This window comes from Manis pentadactyla, chromosome 4 (genome assembly GCF_030020395.1).
Source record: "Manis pentadactyla isolate mManPen7 chromosome 4, mManPen7.hap1, whole genome shotgun sequence".
NCBI classification, from domain to species: Eukaryota; Metazoa; Chordata; class Mammalia; order Pholidota; family Manidae; genus Manis; species Manis pentadactyla.
In genome coordinates this window covers 168502244-168522573 of record NC_080022.1, presented here as the reverse complement: position 1 = coordinate 168522573, position 20330 = coordinate 168502244, and the positions used below count along the sequence as shown (strand labels likewise).

At 56.6% G+C, this 20330-nt stretch overlaps 3 protein-coding genes across 5 annotated transcripts; 1 reads left to right on the top strand and 2 right to left on the bottom strand.

Moving 5' to 3' along the window:
* The first annotated feature begins 217 nt into the window (after positions 1-217).
* On the top strand, positions 218-13822 carry PGAP3 (post-GPI attachment to proteins phospholipase 3). 3 transcript variants are annotated; one of them, XM_036930491.2, is made up of 8 exons: positions 218-467; positions 1676-1773; positions 2607-2759; positions 10235-10297; positions 10932-10993; positions 11347-11483; positions 11906-11935; positions 12098-13822. In XM_036930491.2, exons 1-8 carry the CDS (start codon positions 287-289, stop codon positions 12127-12129), a joined length of 756 nt encoding a protein of 251 aa, XP_036786386.1. In that variant the 5' UTR covers positions 218-286; the 3' UTR covers positions 12130-13822. The 3 variants fall into 3 exon arrangements, with proteins under 3 accessions (XP_036786386.1, XP_036786387.1, XP_036786385.2); XM_036930490.2 differs by having other exon boundaries at positions 228-467; positions 11731-11935; XM_036930492.2 differs by lacking the exon at positions 11906-11935 and having other exon boundaries at positions 219-467.
* A 501-nt stretch (positions 13823-14323) lies between these two features.
* Positions 14324-16384, bottom strand: PNMT (phenylethanolamine N-methyltransferase). The gene is made up of 3 exons (XM_036930549.2): positions 15656-16384; positions 14929-15136; positions 14324-14851 (listed from the first exon to the last, which is right to left on the bottom strand). The coding sequence occupies exons 1-3, from the start codon at positions 16233-16235 to the stop codon at positions 14410-14412; spliced, it is 1230 nt and encodes a 409-aa protein (XP_036786444.2). The 5' UTR covers positions 16236-16384; the 3' UTR covers positions 14324-14409.
* A 1233-nt stretch (positions 16385-17617) lies between these two features.
* TCAP (titin-cap) lies at positions 17618-18845 on the bottom strand. Its single transcript, XM_036930375.2, has 2 exons — positions 18690-18845; positions 17618-18468 (listed from the first exon to the last, which is right to left on the bottom strand). Exons 1-2 carry the CDS (start codon positions 18797-18799, stop codon positions 18078-18080), a joined length of 501 nt encoding a protein of 166 aa, XP_036786270.2. The 5' UTR covers positions 18800-18845; the 3' UTR covers positions 17618-18077.
* Positions 18846-20330: the final 1485 nt, after the last annotated feature.

Here is a 20330-nt window from a genome sequence, read left to right as displayed (position 1 = left end):
CCTAAAAATAAAAAGACGCTGGGGAAGAAACAAGACAGATTTTGAAAAAAGAAGACTTAAATTTGCTCCTTAACCCACCTGGGCGTTCCCCTTTCCTTAACTCTGTCGCCTCTATGTATGGAGCTGACAGACAACGGGCGGGGCAGGAGCCCCCAAACTGCGGGAACTTTTATTTAAACTGAGTGAAAGTCAGCGGAGAGTAGAATACAGAACACAAGGCACTTCCGGCTACTCCGGAAGTGAAGTCTCTTAAGCTCCTCCGCCGGCAGAAGGCCAGGGTGAAGGGATGGCCGGACAGACGGCGCGCTTGGTGCTACTAGCCGGGGCAGCCGCGCTAGCAAGCGGCTCTCAGGGGGACCGCGAACCCATGTACCGCGACTGCGTGCTCCGGTGCGAGGAGCGGAACTGCTCGGGGGGTGCTCTGAAGCACTTCCGCTCCCGCCAGCCAATCTACATGAGTCTAGCAGGTAAGCCCCACCCTGCTTTAAGTACCGCCCCCTGGTCTTGGCCCCGCCCATTGCGCCCCCACGCACCCTTTTGCAGTCTCTGGGGGTCCGTTGTGAGTGTGGGTGAGTAGAGCCCCACGGTAATGAGAACCTTACCAACCAGTTTTACTTTTCCAGAAGCTTTCATTTACTTTGTATTCAGCCAGCTGGGTCTTTAATACTTTTGGGTATGAGGCCCTGGAATGACCTCGAAATCAGACCATGAGCACACCTTTTGGTCTCATAGCCCCCACGGGAACATTAGCTCTCTCAACTGCAAGGTAGAGTATTATATGAGCCCTAAAGGACCCTTAGCTTAAGCAATAGTGGGAGGAAGAAATCGGGTCTAGCTTTGAGGGGTAGAGGCGGTGATCATCTTGGAACAGTCTGTGAAGGAAGGGCTTCCGGACGGATACATTGAATTTGGAACTGTGGCTATAGTGGTCACCCACTGTGTTACAGTTGTCACAATATGTCAGTTAATTCTCGCAGCAACCCTTTGGAGTAGTTTCTCTTGACCTAGTTTTACATATGGGGAAACTAGGGTTAAGTGCCCTGCCTAAAGTCACACAGCCAATAAGTGATAAAGTGGAGTTTCCATTTCTGGTCTCTTCGACTACAAGTTTGTTTTCTTTACTACCCTTTTGCACTCCAGACAGAGGGAACAGAGAGTGGAAGCCCTGGACAGTTGTGGACACATCCAGCAGCTTGGTTTACTCAGTGATCAGGGTACATGAAAAGAAGTAGTGGGAAATAAAGTTGCAAAAGTGATCTGGGGCTTCAAACACAGACTGGAGAATTTGGGCTTCATTTTCATAGCAAGGATTCCTCCCTGGCAAGTGAGAGAAAATCCTATGTTCAGGAAAGGCAGACATAAACTCAGGCATCCACAAAATGAATCCATCAGATGCCAAAATCCCCATACTATGTTAAAGAAAAAGAACATCTCTTATTTGCTCATCCATCCCTTAATCTCACACACACACATACACACACACATACACACTTCCTTATTTGTATGTCGAACCATCTCTCATCCATCCATGTGGGAAGCTAGGATTTTGAGATTTCTTCTGGTTTTCTCCAACCTGCAGACTTTCTTGACCCGTATTTACTCTTGGTCCTTATTTGAACTTCCTCTGTGCCTCCCTGTGCTGGGGAGTTCACCAGGTCATATTTATCTGTTTCAGGCTGGACCTGTCAAGACGACTGTAAGTATGAGTGTATGTGGGTCACTGTTGGCCTCTACCTCCAGGAAGGTCACAGAGTGCCTCAGTTCCATGGCAAGGTGAGTTGGAGGGTCAGCATAGGTATATGGTGGAAGTATGGTAAAAGTAAGATCCCCACCCCAGTTGGACCATACTGTCTAAGCCCTCTGAGGAGTGGGGTGATGGGTGTGTGTTTGGGGCAAGTACCTGTGCTTCTTAGAATCTGCTGGTTTTCGTGTAATCACATGGGACCAGTGTGTCCTACTTCTGTATGTGGAGTAACAAGATTTGGTAGGCTTTGGGGTCTCCTCAGAAAGTGCTGCTGGGCTTCTTAGGGTGGTGAAATGCCCGCCGTGCTCCAAGGACAAATTCCCTGACCCACCACAGCATGCTTCCTGTTGGTTCTTCAGTAAGAGTGTGGATTAAAATAGTGATACACCCTCAGATTACCCAGCAAGGCCCGGTGGGCTGGTGCCTTCTGATCCAATATGAACTTGCTCTAGCCTGTTGAGGTTGGCAAGAATTAATTCTCCCCAATTTGTCAAAGAACGAGCTGAGGGCCAGAAGGCTGTGGTCAGTAGTGAAGGTGGGATGGGGACCTCTGTCTTGGGAATGGCAGGTCTGTGCTGTTTCCACCAGACCGTGCTGAGACATCTATATTGGCTCACCTCGTCTTCCCGGAGACCAGCCTTACAGTGCTGTGAATGCTGGCCGGGATAGAGGGATGACCCTCAGCCAGGGACTGGAGGGGAGCTCATTGGCCAGAAGAGGGGCTGAACCCAAGGCTTTGGCTGAGGTCTAGAAACTGAGGGAGCAGCTGAGGCTCTGTTGATGCAGTATGTCAAGAAAAGGTAGGTTGGGCCAGCTGGGGGTTGCTTGTTCCTCAGGCCCCCTCCATGTGCTCCTTTTCCAGTGGCCCTTCTCCCGGTTCCTGTTCTTCCAAGAGCCTGCTTCTGCCATGGCCTCTTTCTTCAATGGCTTGGCCAGCCTGGTGATGCTCTGCCGCTACCACACCTCCGTGCCAGCCTCCTCCCCTATGTACCCCACCTGCGTGGCCTTTGCCTGGGTAGGTAACTTGGCAGGATTCCTGCTCTACAACCTCATCTATGAAGGAGGAACCCTTAGATCCCCATTCTCAACCAATAGGGTTTCCTTTAACCTAGCTTCCCTAAAACGTTCCAGGGCTGAACTTGCAGCTGTGGATGGTCAGGCCTCGGGAGAAAACATGGAAGGTGCTAAACTGGACCTTACCTTTCTAGCAGTCTTAGGCCAGGCTGTTTGGGAGGGAAGGAGAGAGGAAAGAAGCATTTTTTCCTGAAGGGAAAAGTCACCAAAAGACCCATAAGGCAATTTACAACCCAGAAGGAAGATGGGTCATAGAGAGCATACTGGGACCATGGTCGTTCTAAGGATCCCTATAGAGGACTCGAAGCAATCTCAACCCCAGTCTGGTCCTGGCGGCAGTGGCAAGCCACAACACTGTCTAGAGCCCAGCCTAGTCTTAGACCATCCCTGGAGAGACTGAAATATGTTCCATCTGAGTATCCAGAGAGGGTTCTGGGCTTCACAGTATAACTGGTCAGAGGTGCCAGCATCTAGGCCCTGGGAATTGTGTGAGAAGCCTGGACTAGGGAACAGATATGAACTGTGACGACCTTGGGGAGGGTGTGAAAGTAAGAGGTTGCAGTGGATGTCTCCCTATCAGAACCACCACTGTAAGCCTTAGGGAAATTATCTCCACTCACTGACCTTCCTGCCATCAAAGCCACCATTCATTCTTGTATTGAGTACCAACTAGGTGCCCTGCATTTTGCTGGATGTTGGAGATCCAAAAATATATAAACATAGACAGGTCCTTGCCCTCTGGTACTAATTGCACAAGCACATAACAGTGTAAAAGCACAACTCTGGAGAAGTACGGTGGAAGTGCTGTAGGGGCTTGTGATGGGGCACCAGACCAGAACAGGGCAATCAGAGAAGGTGTCCTGAGGAATGGGCATATAAAGTAGGATCAGAATGATGAATGGATATTAACTAAGTGAATTCATGGAGAGTAGGAGTCAGGAGGAGTTGTTTACACAGAAAACTCAGAATATGCACAGGCAGGAGAGAGTGTAAGTCATTTGAGAACCTGAGAGGCTAGGAAGCCTGCCATGCAGGAAGCCAGGGAGTGTTGGTGTGAGACAGGTAGGCAGGTGGGCAGATGGATGTAGGGGCCTAGTTAGTAGTTTCAGCATAGGGAACAGTAGCTAGACTAGAGGGATGGCCTGGGTCTTGGGAAGGGGGGTAGTAAAGAAGAATGTGAGCTATGTTTTGGATGTGGCTTTATGTTTTAAATTAATTTTATTTATATAACAAACATATACACAGCTCGTACTGTATGCCAGGCACCAGTCTAAGCACTTTATAAATATTAATCTTGTTAATTCCATAGCAAGCTTATGAGGTAGGTAGTATTATTATCCCATTTCCAGATGAGGAAACCCAGAATTGAAAAGGTTAAGCCACCTGCCCTAGGAAGCAGCGTTTGAAACCAGGCATCTGGCTCCAGAGTGTATACTCATAGCATCTTGGCCGTGGTTAGATGAGGAGAGAGGAGTCAGGATGACCCCCGTGTTTCCACTTATGAGACAGTGATAGAAACTGTGATTATAGATGAGGTCACTGAGGGGCAACTGAGAAGAGGAGGGACCTAGGATGGAGCTGAAGGACCCCCAAAACTTAATGGCTGGATGGAAGAGGATGAGCCAACAATGGAACCAGCAATGGACTGGTCAGAGAGCTCGGTAGAAAACTAGGTGTGGTTAGAAAGCCCTGGGACAAGGATGGGAAGGAGAAAGTCGGCCATTCTTCTGAATTCTGCTGGACAGTCAGAGAACTGAATGGTGCCCCTGAACCTGGTGGCCCCAGGGTCTCTGAGGACCTTAAGAAAACTGAACATGTGCAGCTGACCAAGTCCAGGCCAAGCCTCAGACTTGGGAGATGGGGATCAGGAGGAGGCAGAAAAGGAGACTGTTAAGCTTCTAGGAAATGTTGATTCTCCCTAATCTTTTCCATTCAACAAATGTTGGCAATATGTTATGAATTATGGAGCACAGATCCCATGATGGGCATTGTCCCAAGTACTTATACCTTTTTCATGAAGTCCTCATAATACCACTGTGAGCTCTGAGTAAGGCTCAGAGGGGGAAAACCTTGCCAGAGTTAACAGGTAAGTTAGTCACTAGTCGGGACAGGTTGGCATCCAGGGCTGTCTGAGCACTTAGCCCCTCTTCTGGGCTGTCTTCCTAGGCTGTAATAAGTGTTTGTTGAACATTTGCTGTGGGTAGAGACAGGGTTTGCCCTGTGGGAGCTGAGACCCCCGCCCCAGGAAGCTAAGCCTGGTGGGAGGTGCAGTGCAGCTCCTGGGAGGCCGAATGCAGGCAGAGGGGAGGAGGGCTCAGACAGAGAGCTCAGGGCTCAGACAGAGAGCTCTGGGAGCCGTACGGCGGGGGGACCACATCGCCTAAGGGCAGGAGTCTGTCAGGGAGGCCCAGGGAGGAGGAGAGGCTTTGTCTGGGACTTTCAGGCCTGGTGAGGTGTAGACACATACCTACATAGGGAGAGGAGGTTGTTGGAGTCTGGCCTTCCAGGCTGGGGCACAGCAGAGGCAACGGTGCCAAACACGGAGAGTGAGGGACCTTGACAGGCAACCTCAGGAAGGTCAGCCTGGCCACACTGGCTGCATGAAGAGGAGCAGAGGGAGGTAAGATGGAGCAGAGAGGGCCCTGAGTGCCAGGACTGGTGTAGGCAGGGGACTGGCATCAGTGCACACTGTCGCAGGCATGGCTGGGATAGAGGCAACACTTCCTGTTTAGGCCTCTTTCAGAGAAGGGAATTTGGTCCTCGCTAAGAAAGCAGGAAGGGCAGAGAAACTGAGAAGGGCATACCTGTCTCCTATCCTTTGGGGTTCTTCCAGGGACACTGCTTTCTGGGCCCACTGTCTGCGCCACCCCCGGCCCCTGCCTCTATTAGAGAGACAGGACAGCCCTGCGTGAACTCTCTGAACAAGCGCAGAGTCCCCCTGGATAGACCTGTGGATCTGAGGGGACCTCAGAGGACCCCAGTGTTTGTCCTCGTGACATGTGCCAAGGACCATGCGCTCACTTTGCAACTCTGGTCTTAATCTCCCTGATTCTTGATCTGGGCTTTCATTTCCCTGGCATCTGCCACTCATCTTCCTTCCTGGTGAAGGCCATGCCTCCAGGGGTGCCCTGTCATTCAGTGTGACTGAGGACCCTCAGGGACAGAGCAGGAGATGTTAGGTTGGGAGAGGGCAGATACATTGGGCCTGTGTCTTAAGGCATCCTGTGGGATATGGGGTTCTGGGACATGGAACCCCCTTGGCCACCACTAGGTCCTGAGGGACAGTCTCAGATCCACACTCCCTTTGATGATCCAGTTTGGATTTTACACTTGATCTTTAGTCCTGTATGTGTATATGTGTGTATGTGTTTGCAGGAGGGAGGGATTCTGAGCTGTGTAGAGGGTGTGGCAGTGGACTTTGTCCTGGGCTAGGTCTTCTGGAGGGAGTCGGACTCCTGATTTCTGTTGGGGTGGGATAGGAAGGGCCCTCACCTGCTCCAGGTTAGGTCTTGGTGTGGGGTGGGTTACCTCAGTCTTATTCTCTGGGAAATGAGGAGACCCTGCCCCCAGCAGGGGTAATGAAGCTTTGGCACAAGAAGGCAGTATCTGTCTAGACATTTAGACCTGGGCTTGGGCTGGCAGTAGCCAAGCTTCAGGGGAGCTCACCAAAGCTCTTCACACCACAGAACTTTGACTTCATGGAACTGGGGGGCCCTGCTGCCTGCCAAAGCTCAGAGGCCAAACCAGTTTTCCCCTCCTTCATCCTGCAAAGAAAGGGCCTCAGGAGTAGAGGTGAAAGAGTGAGGATGCCAGGAAAGCCCTCTCCCCTCCATCTCTGCAGGATGATTGATGGCGGTGGGGACTGACTGCGCTCTACCTCTGCTGAGGACAGTACAAGAAGAGATAGGTTGAGGCTGCAGCAGAATGATGGCTAGACTTAAGGAAGGACTTCCCTAGGGTCAGACAAGGGCCAGTGGAAAAGGCAATGGCAGGAAATCAGGGAATCCTATTGATAGTGGAAAAAGCCCTCCTCTTCCCAACTCCGTCCGCCTCTTACCCCCTTCTCTTTCAGGAGTGAACAGGGGCAGGCTTGCCCCGCCAGAGGCAGGGGGTGAGACACCGTGGCCTCTGGTGGTGGGGGAGCACTCAGGATGGCAGCAGGCGTCATATTTAACATTCTGCCTCCCCCACTTCTGAGACACTGAGCTATTTAAAGACCCACATGTCCCCACTGCCATGGTGTCAATGACAGCCCCGAGCACTGGGGCTTAGCACTGGGGTCGAATTCCTGACAGATCTGGCTCACTTGGCATCCAACCAGCTTCACAGCTGTGATATTTTTGTCTCAGTTTCCTTGCTTTCAACAGACTGAAACAGCCTCCTGCTCTCCGTCACCCAGCCTTCTCTGTCCCCCTCCATTTCTCCCCTCACTGGCACCCTGCCCCCAGCCCCCCTTTTCCTCAGTGTTTACTCCAAGTTCTTGGTGCTTGCTGGGCCAGCCCGTTGCCCTCCTGGCCTCTCTGATTGGCCAGTTGCCCCATGTGCCCCCCCATTCTACTCAAGCGTGGCTGAGGAGTTCAGGGCGGCCACATGCTTGCGTCTCCAAGGCCTTCCCTTCTTTCCGTAGCCGTGTGTCTCCTCTGCTTAAGTCCTGACCACCAGCTCTGAGTGAAGAGAGTATTACCTCTGCAGTGCATCCTAGCAGCACAGTGGCTTGGGAGCAAGGAGGGACTCTTCCTACAGCTACATTCTGGGATCAGGCGACTTGGGGCCTCGGTGTGACGTAAAACATTGTGATCCCTGAGGGGAAAAAAAGGTAGGGGTTAGCCTGCTGGACTTGACGAAGGAAACTGACATTTACGGGGCCCCTGCTTTATTCCAGGCCACAATAGCAGCAACCATTTATTGAAGGGCTTCTTTGTGCCTGGCATTTCACAGACATCAACCCCAGGAACCTCTTATGCAGTGGATACTATTATTAACCCTGTTTATAGATGAGGCAGCTGAGGCTCAGAGAAATTGTTATTTGCTCAAGGTCACACAGCTATTTAGGGGCCGAGGCAGAACTTGAACCCTGGGTCAGCCTCATTGTGGAGGCTCTGGACATTCTGCCCCCAGCCTGGGACTGTGGGATGGGCCTAGGCAGCTGTAGGGATACCATCTCTTCTCCACCTGGACTTCCTTGGTCTGCAGAGGGGCAGACTTGGCTTCAGGTCTGTGGAGAGATGTGAGGGTCTCATTCTGGTCAGCAAAGTGGGTATGTTTCACTCTGTCCTGGGCATTGTACTACCCTGTACTTTTATTGCTTATTAAATCCTTATCAACACTATGATTGTTCCCATTTTACAGGTGAGGAAACTGAGGCACAACAAAACTAAATAACTTGCCCAAGGACACACAGGAAATGCAGAGCCAGGATTTGAACCCTGGCAATCTGGCCTAGGGCCTGCATTCTTAATGACACTATCTCCCAAGTCTGAAGAGAGGGTCAGAAGAGGAGCCTCCTATAATGGGACACTCCCCAGGGGAGAGGGGACTTTTCAGGGGTACAGAGTCCAGGCTTCAGGTGGGTCTCTGGAAGTGGAAGGCACCCTGGAGAGGTGGTTGGAAAAGACCTAGCAGCCCCAACTCTATCCTGTCGAGCTAAGTCCTGGCCATGTGCACCGCCTCGCCTGCTTTAAGTGTTCTAACTGCCACTTGGCTCAGTCTTCTTGCTACCTCCCCCTTCCTGCTGTGGGTGACAAGGAGGCCTGGCTGCCTGCCAGTCCCTGCTGCCTTCCCCTCTACCTCTCTCTCATACTGGCAACAGGGCTGTTCCCCCCAAGAATGTCCCTGTTCCTGGCCTGCCCAGGACACGGTGCCCATGTGAGACCTGGGCCCTGTCTCTAGCCCCGAGCGTGCTCCTCTCCCCACAGTGACGCTGAGCATCACAGACTTGGCAGTATCTGAGAAGCCACCCTGTTCTGTCCTGTTTTCCAGCCTCTAGACCATGCCTCCATTACCATCTCTGGGGAGGGGCAGCCCCAGGAATCGGACAGGATGGCCGGCATCAGAGGAGGAAGCAATCTGACCAGGAATAATTACCTGACATCAGGGCTGGGAAGGGACGAAGGGTCACTTAGGCCAGCTTCTGATTCGTCCCAGGGGAGAGCTCAGGCTAGAAGGGAAGGGCCTTTGCCCAGGTCATGAGGAGCATGAGCAGCAAGACTCAGCCTGGAAGCCAGGCCAGACTGGCTTACACCAGGCCACCCGAGCCTCCAGAGACTTCCAGTGCTGACTGGCTTTGCAGCAGAACTCTGCCCGCCTCCACCCGATTGCTCTTCCCTTTCTCTCCTGAGCCCCCTCAGGCCTGCGCTGGGCACCCCTCCTACTGTCTGACCTTCCTGCTGCAGTAAGGAAGAGAGAAGCATGGAGAGTGGCTTCGCACTCTGCTTCCACTCTCCCCTGCCTGGCTAGTTTTCCTGGTATATTCGGCAGTTCCTGACCTTTACCCATCTTTGGTAGGCCAGGCCCACCCTAGCGCAGCCCTCCCTGCCTCCAGGGAATTCAGGCCAGACTTTGGCTGGCTGTTCCCTCCTTAGACTGGTTGTCAGTGGTTTCCCAGCCCTTCCTCCCAACCCAGGATGTGTACCTCCACGCCAGCCCACCCTTCTTGCCATGATTTGGGTCTCTGTCCTGGATACAGCGGTCCTGAAAAAAGTGCCAGCGCAAACTCCCACGAGATACAGGGCTCATTTGCAAGATGATTTGTACTCTTTCCTTGCAGTTAATTTCCAGGAAAAGGGCCTCAAACATTCCCTGGGTCCTTGCCCTCCACAGCTGTTTCAGCCCTGTTCCTCCAGAACTCGCAGCAGCAGCCACTGGTCTGGCGGGTTGGGCAGGCCCAGCCAGAAGGAAGGACAGGCTCCTCCTTGGAGATTTGGCCCCAGTGGGATCTGCTTGATCTCCCTCACTTGCTTGCTAGCTCAGGACACACCCCAAGCTGGCTTGAGCCCCTCCACCGCACCCACTTCATTCCCGCCCCCAGAGGCTGAGGTCACTGGCTCCCCTGGCCAGGGTGGGGCTGTCATCACCTGCCAGTGGGGGTGGAGGCAAGGCCCCTGGGGGCTGTTGTCTTAGGGATTGAGTAAGCAGGGAGCTTGGCTCTGCCGGAACTGGTTCCCCAGTTCCCAGCCAGGCCGGAATTATGGAGGCTGCAGCCCCTGTGGCCCAGGGGGCTCAGGGCGGCTGGAAGCTCAGCCTGAGGGAACCAGCCTGGGTGGGGGTGGAGGGGCATGGGTTTGTTTGGTGGGCTCCAGGGACAAGAGGAAGCATGTTTCTTTGCTCCAAAGCGTTTCCCAAAAGTGAGACAGATGTGAACCCTCTAGAGGTCTTCCCCGCCCTGGGGCGCCGTGCTTACCAGCCCCCTCCCTACAGGTCTCCCTCAATGCCTGGTTCTGGTCCACAGTCTTCCACACCAAGGACACTGACCTCACAGAGGTGAGCGCCCCTCCCGCTCCCCCTCCGACTTGGGACAGTCCCTAAGGAGCCCAGGGGGATGGGGCAGAGCCGCCTCACAGGCCTCACACTGACTCCAGTCACACAGCACTTGCTCTGCACTAGACATTTAAACCTAGTAGTACACTTGAGCCTTGCTTGACCCTTGTGAGGTAGGTGTGATTATTGGCTCTTCTTACCTGGTTAGGCAACTGAGCCTTGGAAAGATGAAATCTCTCACCCAGGAGGACCCAGGCAGGAAGAGGGTGCAGTCCAGACCTGAGCCCCGCTGCCGAGTGCTGGGCTGTGCTCCGAGTTCGATGGCATTCTCTTATGTTCTAGTCTCAGGAGGCACCCTCCACCAATGCCTCAGAGCCTCACTGCAGAGCACTTTTTAAAAAAGTTATATATGTGAATACAAGGGTCAGTCTGTTAGATGCGGGAGTGAAACAGCAATGAGCAGAAGGAGCACGAGCCACGGACCGTACTGACCATAGGCCTGTGGCTCCTGTGTTAGACTCCAGCTGCCCCTGCTACCCCTCCACCCCCAGCCCCAGGGAGTCCTCTCCTCCATGACGCCCTGTCCACCTCCTACTCCCCTCACACTGGCCCCTCACCCAGTTCTCCCTGTCCTCAGAAAATGGACTACTTCTGCGCCTCCACTGTCATCCTGCACTCAGTCTATCTGTGCTGTGTCAGGTGAGCGCATCTTGGCCGCCGCAGGGGCCAAATCAGGTCCTAGGAGCAGAAAGGAGTCCCCCAGCCTCCCCTGGTGGTACTCTTCCCAGGGCCCTTTCCGTCCCCCAACACACACACAGTACCCTCCGAGCTGTCCTGGATGGGGACTCTGGGGTGGGACTGGAGGCCCTGGCTCTTTCCTAGGAGCTGCAGCTCTTGGTCCTGAGCTCCCAGGGGATTGTAGGCTTGCCCAGCTGGCGTGTTTGGTGGGGAGAGGGGCGGTGGCTTCTACCACCGATGCGAGGCTGAGGGGTGCTTCAGGGAATGCTGGGGAGGGGCTGCCTCCCTCTGAGCAGCTCTGGCTGGCATGGCAGGACTGTGGGGCTGCAGCGCCCGGCGGTGGCCTCTGCATTCCGGGCCCTCCTCCTGCTGATGCTGACCGCTCATGTCTCCTACCTGAGCCTTGTCCACTTCGACTACGGCTACAACCTGGCAGTCAATGTGGCTATCGGTGAGGCATGAGATGGGACTGGGGCCCCACGGAGCTGCATCATGTGGGGTGAAGGTGGGGCTGGGTGCTGTTCTTGGAGAGGAAGCTTCTTGAGAGATGTGGTGGGGAAGGGGGAGGAATAGCAAATCAGAGGGGAGGCTGGGAGGAGGGTCTGAGGATGGCCCTAGGGTCTAAGGGCATGGCTGGGGAGGCTTTGTCGGGAGGAGGAGGTCCCCGGAGTGAGCCCCTTCCACCTGCACGTACCCAGGCCTGGTGAACGTGCTGTGGTGGCTCGCCTGGTGCCTGTGGAACCGACGGCGACTGCCGCATGTGCGCAAGTGCATGTTGGCAGTCCTGCTGCTGCAAGGTCTATTCCTGCTCGAGCTGCTTGACTTCCCACCTCTCTTCTGGGTCCTGGACGCCCACGCCATCTGGCACATCAGCACCATCCCTGTTCACGTCCTCTTCTTCAGGTGGGTGCCCAGGGCTCATGTTCTTTGTGCCCTTCCTCGCCCGCTTCTTAGAGGAGACAGAGTCTGTGTGGTTTGCCCCGGCCTGCTTGCCTGCACGTGCCCCTCCCCACCCCAGGGGGCTCTCTGAGCTGTGCCTCAGTGGGCTTCTCCCTTGGCCCACAGCTTTCTGGAAGATGACAGCCTGTACCTGCTGAAGGAATCAGAGGCCAAGTTCAAGCTGGACTGAAGGCCCTGGCAGCAGGTGCCCTGTTGGGGATCCTGCCCCCTCCCTGCTGGCTCCCTTTTCTCCCCCAAGCCTTGAGATGATTTCTTTTTTCCTTTTGCATCTTGAACTTGGACAAGAGGGTGTGGGCCCAGAATCATGTTCCCTACCCACCCCCTTGCTTGCCCCCACGGGGTCCTCAAGGTCTTGATATCTGTTCAGCCTTGGCCTCTCAGTATCCGGGGCTAGAGAATGGGCAGGGCCTTTGGTTCCTGGAGTGGAACTCTTAGCTCCGCACAGAGAAGAACTGTCTTTGCCTCCCTGTCAGCCTACCTACATCCCCTCACTGCCTCTGTGTTTCCCAGAGCCCTCTGTCTAGCTGGGACACAAGGTACCTTTGGCCTTTGGGGATGTAATAGTGTACCCCCTGTTGCCCCATGCCCTTCTCCAGGCCACCACTAGGTGGCAGTAGACTCTTGCTCTTTGGCTGTCCAAGTTTCAAAGCAGGCCTCTTTCTCCCCATGGGATCTGAAGGACCAAGCTGCGGGACCCGGGAGCATTCTCACTCTGTTGCCCCAGCCAGACCCCCAGGAGGCCCCACCACACTCCTGCTTTGGAGCCAGGACCCCAGAGCACCCGGGACAGGAATCCTGGCTTCCGTGCTGCTGTTCTAGTTGGGAGCCTGCACACTAGTATGTAAGGGAGTGTGAACCAGACCAAGTGCATGGGTGATGGCCCCGTGGGCACAGGCCTGGGGTGTGTGGGATGCTGAGTGGGACAGTGTGTGAGAGCACCAGTCTGGTGTAATGTGGAGAGTAGGGGGAGGGTGTGAGTGGTTGTAAAGTGTGTTTGGGGGGGTGAGCAGGTTAGTGTGGGTTAGAGCCATCTGCATGGACTGGGTGTGAGACGAGTGTGAGTGTAGGTGAGTAGGCCAGATAGTCGGGGGATGTTGGAGTAGGATGGGGGGAATCAAGTCACCAATGGAACACCAACTATGACCAGGGGCCCAGGCCAGAGAGAGAGTCAGGATATCCCCAAGATCTGGCTGGTGGTGCAGGTATCCAGGCTGCCTGCAAGCGTCTGTGTTCCTGTCCATTGCCCCCTTTACAGTCCCCTTCTAAACCTCTTAGAGCCTGCACACGAATCAAGATCACCCTCTAGAACCAGCTCCCCAGGAAACAGAGGCAGGAAGGGAAATCGGGATCCTCTGGGCCTCTCCAGCCTTCCTGTCTCCTTGCGTAGGCATGGTTGGCCTCCCCCCCTCCGCCAGTGCCCTGCCTGCTAACCCTTTTGCCACGGTCTGAACCTTGGAGAGAGGGCAGTCTGAGAGAGGAGGGGAGAAGGCTTGTGGCTGCTCTGGTTTCTGGCCTTTGTAGAGGCAGGCAGGGGCCGTGCTGTGCCTGCCCTGTGTTAAAGGTGACCCCTGCCAGTTGCCAGCAGCCCCAGTACATTCTGCTCCGTAAGGATAGAATGTGGAGCTCCAGGAACTTTCCATCCCAAAGCAGTCTCTCTGATTGGAGCAGGGGTGTCTGGAGTCTTGTTCCTTCCTGGGAGTAGGGGCGCTGCAGTAGGACTACAACCTCAGGGACTTGGGTGACCTGTGTTAGATTCTTTTTGATACTGAAAGCTATTTTAAGGTAAGAGGATAGCAAGGGACATTGCTAATAAACCAATTTTCAGCCTCACCTATCCTTGTTTGCTCATTTGTGTGGGTAAGGTGGACTGGAGGAGACAGAAGTGGCTGGAAGCAATAGGCAGGAGGAGTCTCTACCTAGGCATGTGGAGGTGGGGATAGCAGAGCAACAGCAGATCCTGGCAGTCCTCGGTGGCGCAGGAGGTTGCTAGGAAGGGAGCTGGTGCTGGTTTTTCCCCTCTCACTTTCCTGGCCCTTTGTACCTGGATTATAAACCCCACCCCTGCAAGTTCCACTTCAGGCTCCTAATTATCCCCCCTTTCCTTCCCTTCTTGTCTGAACTAGGCTTTACTACTCTTTGCTGAGTAACCTTTCTGAGCTCCACTTGCTGGATAACAGGATCTGCTTCTGAGTGTGAGGCCTGAAGGGACCTAGTAGGTGCCTGGCACACAGCAAATGCTGATTAAGCTCCCTCTGACCTTAGCTTTGCTTAGTTTGGGAAGAATGAATGGTACAGAAACATACCTTCATAGAAGCTTCTGGAAAAAAAAGGTGAGAGTTTATGTCTTTATTTGGTACCACCTCAGAAAATAGGGAATCTGGGTGGATAAGAATGTCAGCACTGGGTACACTGGGCCCTCACACCCCCACCTTCTTCTGAGCCCAGGCGAAGAAGATGCCTTTGACATCGTCTACACCTGTTCGAAGGTGGGCAGGCATGGTATAGGTGCGCAGGTCCCTCACCTCATAACCACTATGCACCAGGGACCCCATCACCTCCTCCTCACACACTGGCACCACCACTAGCCTGACGTCCCCAGCCAGGTACCACGACTCCTCCAGGGCCCCAATGAGGAGGAGGTGCCCCCCAGGCTTCAGCAGGGTTGTGATGTGGTCCAGGGACCGCTGAAAACCGGCAAGGTCTGGGCTCACAGCCTCCAGGCAGAAGGTGGACACCAGGGCGTCAGCAGGCAGGGGTGCCAGGCTCCCAGCACCCAGGGGCAGAGGCTGGTGCACGTCGACAGGCAGGACCCTCTTCACTCTGGCTCGCAGCTGCCACTCCTTCTCTTGCCAGGACTCACTATGCAGGACAGAAGGCAGGGTCAGGACCAGGCCTCTCTTGCCCCCCACCAGCCAGGCCATGGGAAGCCCCCTTACCCCCTGCCTTCAATGAGGCAGACGTGCTGGCTGTACGTGCTCCAATCGAAAGCCCCGGGATCCTCCCGTAGCCAGAGCCCCAGCTCCTGGCGGTTCACCTCCAGGAAATCTGTCATGGTGATGTCCTCAAAGTGGGCGCAGGCACTGAGCAGCTGGTATATGGTGGGGCCTGAACCAATGTCAATGAGGGTGCGTCCAGACACCTCGCCTGGGTGGGACAGAGGAGTGGGGTCTTGGTGCCGGGCCTGTACAGGGGCCCCCGCCCCAGTCACCCCCTCCCTCCCTTTCTAACTTCTCCCTCTGTTAGTGTGTCTCTATGTGGAAAAGCTGTAGCTCTGGGTGACAGCCCGGCGCTGGGTCCTAGCCCCAGCACTGACCTACCTTGGGAAGGAGGCTCGCATCTGTAAAACTGTGCCCACTGATGAGGATTAAATGGGGGCGATCCCGGGGTGGCCAGCGGTTTCTCCCAGGTGTCTCCCCTCCCCAGTCTCTGCCTCCACTTCTTGCCCCGCTTCTCCTCACCTCCCAGTCCTGGTCATTCCCTCCTCCCCACACCCTCCGCAGGTCTCCTCACTGCCGCTCGCCTAGGGGATATCGCATCGCACCCCATCTTCCTTTCACCTCCCAGCTGCCCATCGCCGTCGCTTGGTCTCCACCCGGCTCTCTCACTCTAGCGCCTTTAGCTCCCAGATTGCTTGTCCTCGGGCCCCAGTGTCCCCGCGCTCACCGGTGGCGAAGGTCTGCGCCAAGCAGCGCAGCTTCCAAGGCCCGACCCCGTCCGGGCTGCTCAGGTCCCCGCGAGGGGGCTCGTAGTTGTTGCGGAGGTAGGCGCGGGGCTCGAAGCGCCGGTAGGCGGAGGCCGCTGCCGCCCGGCCGGGGTCCGCGTCGGGGTCCGCGCCCGCAGCGGGACCCGGGTCTGCCGCGCTCATGCTGCTGCCGCGGCCCGCCGGCCCCCGCTCGCCCCACGGCCCCTTTATCTGCCGCCGGACCCGCGCCTCGACCCGTTCGCGGCGGGGGCGGCGGCTGAGCGATGCGCCGCCTGGGGCCAAGCGCGCCGCGTCTCCCACCCGCCCACCGCATCCGTCTGCGTTAGTGTCCGAGCGGCAGACACACCGGGGCGCGGGGCGCGGTGGGGGGGGGGGTGCGTGGCCGCAGAGCATCCCTGCAGCCCCTGCCCCGCGGGCGCCCCGGAGCCCTCCCCCTCTTGCCCGCGCCTGGCCGGGCCCGGGAACCGCCTCTGCTCCCCACCTCCGACCCTGCCCGCCGCCCCGTTCCTCCCATCGCTCTTCCCCAGCTCCCCGGGCCATTCCCTTCTCCGAACGGGCATCCCATCCCTTCTCTTTTGCCAGGGTTCAAATTAGCCCTTTCCTCTGTGCCCACCTCCCAGCGCCCTCCCCTCAAGGGCCCAGATGCCCGGCCAGGCTCCCCTGACTCCGGGACACCCTGTCACACATCCACCCCTTCCCTTAGTAAGGTCCCCCCGACTCCCCTTCCCCGCCCCTCCCCCAGGCCTCTCTTCCATCCTTTCCTACCCCACCCCGTCCTCTAGCGCCCGCCACCCCCATTCCAGAAAGGACAGTCCGTTCCGGCCTTCCCCGCGGTCGCCCGGGGGCCCCAGAGCGGAGCTCCGGCCCCGCCCGTCCGATGGCAGCTGCGATAGGGCCCGTCGGCGGGGCTAATGCACTTAGCGGTGGAACAGCCCGACCTCCCCTGGGGGCTCCCGGTTGCTTATCTGGGGTCAGACATCCTGCCACGTGGCGGGGAGCAGGACCCAGGTGAGGGCAGGAGGACGCAGGGCGTCCTTTCCAGGCCGCCAAAGCCACCAGGGGACACGGGCGGAGCCGAGGGATTTGGGATCCCACCGGTCTGAGGTCTCGGGTCTCACACCTCACCCACCCCACCCTCCAGCCCCAGTCTGCATTCCTGCTTGGCGCTACAGGTACCAGGCTGTTGATGCCAGGGTATACCGTCCCCTACTCCCAAATGGGAAGCGGACTCTGCAGGGCCATCTCCATGGTCTTTCTGGAGTGGGACCCCTCTGGGTCAGTCCAGTGCCCCTCTGCCCTGAGTAGGCTACCAGCCCCTGCCAAGATGGGCTTTGGCCTCCTCTGTGTCCCCCCTACCCACCTTGTCCCAAGGGAAAGTATCTCCGTGTGGGCCAGGCAGCCAGTTTGGGACATGAGTCACTACAACAGCTGCAGGGGTCAAAGACAGGAGTCTGCCCTCCATGCCTAAGAACCCACCCTGGGCTCCTAGTGCAGAGAGGTAAAACACCTCAGCCCAGCCAAGGATTAATTCTGTTTGGATTCGGAACTCGGAGGCAGATCAGCCTTGGGGTAACTGACCCCCTCCACACCCTGAGGCCCCGCCAAGGACAGTCTTGTGCCAGCCCCCTCCATATTCTCCAAGAGATCATAAACAAGCCCCACATGCCAGCTGGCCTGCTGGACACTGCCCAGTGCCAGGGGACTGGACACAGAGGCCAGGACTGCACAGCAGAGCCAGGTTATGGGAGGGGGACTGGCCAGCCAGACACCCTGTTTATAACTGTCTCTGCACCCCCCAAACATGGAGTGCATCCATTAGCTCTGCCATATTTAGCTCAGATGCAGGGTCCATGCCCTGAAGTGAGCATGGGGGCGGACGCCAATGGGCTGGGCCCCACAAGGAAAGAGGCAGCACTCTGGAACATGATTGAGCATTTATTGCAGCACTAACAGAGGATGCTGGGGGCCCCACCCTGCCTCTGCCCGCTTCATGTCCCCCTCACTCCACTCCGAACTTCCTTCCCAAGAGCATTCTAGATCCCCTTATATTTCTTCCTCGTCTTTCTCTGAATCTGGAACCTGGACCAGGGTCCCTCCTTCAGCGACCTCTTGCCTTCACCAGCCTCTTTGTCCCTTCTCTTGGAGCTGGGGTAACTCGCCCTGCTGGCCCCCAACTCTCCCCCCTTAGTTCCCACTGTCTTTGCTCCCCTCCCTTTGGGAACTCAGGGGACCCAGGCATCTTGGCCTCTGGCTCCCTCCTCCCCTAGCCCCCAACTTTGGGCAAACTACAAAGCATCCATGGCCAGCAGCTCCCCTCCGTGGTCCTAGCCAGGAAGGGCCCAGCCCAGGGCAGGCACAGTGGGGCTGGAGTCACAGTCCTGCTCAGCCTCTCTGCGCTTCCTGGGACATGGAGCGGGACAGGGAGCGCCGAAGACCGGGCTTGCTGACAGGCACCACCGGGGGCAGCTGCTTGGTGATCTCGGCCATGTCCTGGCGCCCCACACATTGGCCACCCAGGGCTGTCTCCAGTGCCAGCAGATCCTGCAGCTGGGTGGGGGTATCCTCGCGCTCCTCCTTGCTGGCGCCCACCTTGGTGGGGGTGAAGATGGGCAGTGGCAGCACCCGCTGGTAGGGCAGCTGGTACTCCTGCAGCCCGCGCCCGAGAATGCCCATGCGCATCACCAACCAGGGGGACCGCTGCACCAGCGCCTGGCACTGCCCCTGCTGGTGGTAGGTCTCCTGCCGCTGGGTGTCCTCCTCATGCAGGGAGCAGCTAGGAAGGAGAGGGGAGGGGGACACTGAGCTCCTAAAAGCTGTTACCCTCCTGACACAGGCTGGGAGGGGAGCTCCCTGGGGCTGCCAGGACCTGAGGTACAGAAGGGGTGACTCCACTCTCCCAAGTGGGTGTCCTCCCTGCCCCCATCCCCAGAAATCTCTCCAAGGCATTGTGCCTTCAAGGGGAGGCAGGGAGGGAACCCGCTGGCCAGCACTCACCCCTCCTCAGGCCGTGTGGACAGCATCAGATCCTTCCACTGGGCCCAGAAGGCCTCTCTGCGCTCCCAGTTCTCCTCCGACACCTCGCAGCTCAGCTCTGAGGTGGCCATGATCGCTGCTCACCCCCTCGAGACTCTACTCCTCCCAGGCCCTTTAAATAGCCCCTTCCTTCCTCCCCCTCCTATAGGGGCTATTTTCAGCTCCTCTGGCATCAGATGCTATAAGCAGAGCCAAGGCTCACTGACGGGGGACTTTATGCCCAGGGCAGGGGTTGAGGTACTTGGACTCTGGATGCCCCCAGGTCAGAGGTCAGCTTCCGAAGAGATTAAGATGCTCCAGTGGGGACAGAGGTCCTCAGATCAACGCCTCCATGTGTCTGACACCCCTTAGACACTGTCTGGGACCAGGCACGTGCCCAGCCTCGTGCCACCTTGGTGCTTGCCCTCTGCCCCACCCCTTCCCCTTCACACGGGGAGGACAGCAGCTTGTCTCCTATAAACAGAGCTAGAAATGACAGGAACCAAGGCCCCCTGAGGGCTCTGTACCAGCCATCAGGTCCTGCCCTCACTGCTCTCCTCTGCCTGGGATCAAGGGCACATCCCCTGACTGTGCACCGCAACAGAAAAGGACAGTGCAACTATACCCTCGGGTATCTACACTGAAGGCCTGGTCCCTGTCTGCCACCACACCAGCAGGGGGACTGGAAGTTAATTCCACACGGTGGATCTTCTTCACGAACCTGCCAGGTGTTCTTTCCCATAGCCGGTGGTCAAGAGACGTGGTTTCCCAAGTCAGGCCAGGGTCAAGGTGGAAAGAGCAAGTGTGGGAGGTGGCTCCCAGCTCTACCCCTGCACCCAAAGTGGGTGAGATGGGAATCCAGGGGCTCTGATGACTGGCAGTCAGATCTGGCTCTAGCCCAATAGGCTGTGTGACCGTGGATCACTCTCTGCTCCTCTCTGTGCCTCATTTTCCCCACTTCCTGGTCATAGCCACATCATAAGAGCTCCAATGTGCCTGCTAGCTCCCATCTGCCCCTGGGAGGGACCTGGCTCTCATGTACAGGGAGCCGGAAAGCAGGATGGCTGCTGGGACAGCCCAGCATCCAAGAGTAGCCACTCATGGTGCAAGAGCTGGCACACGGGGTTCTGGGCAGGGAGCAGCAGGAATGAGGGCACTGCTGAGTGGATAAAGCAAAGGGCACCAAAGAGGCAGTGACAGGAGCTGAGATAAGGACCTCGTGGGGATAACAGAGCACCCTACTCCTGATTATTAAAGTACTGTGCCTGACTCCTGATATCTTAACTTTGTAACAGCCCTATGACAGAATGAGTCTCATTTTTACAAAGCAGGAAATGGAGGCTCAGAGAAGTAGATTTGCCCAGGGTCGCACACTTAGCCAGGACCAAGATGGGAGCCCCCTGGCTTCAAGCAAATTGGCTCCCTTGGAAGCCTGCAGGCAAGGAGGGACAAGGGCATGTATCCTGGTGGCCCTGGCTGGGATCTATGCTCCCAACTGTGAGTGTGCTGGTGAGTGGAGGGGGAGAGAGGCAGAGATCCCAGAGGTGCCTCAGTGACCTGGAAGCCCAGCCCCTCCTCCAAGCACCCCCAGCCTTGAGACCCCAGAAAGTCAAGGCCTGTTGT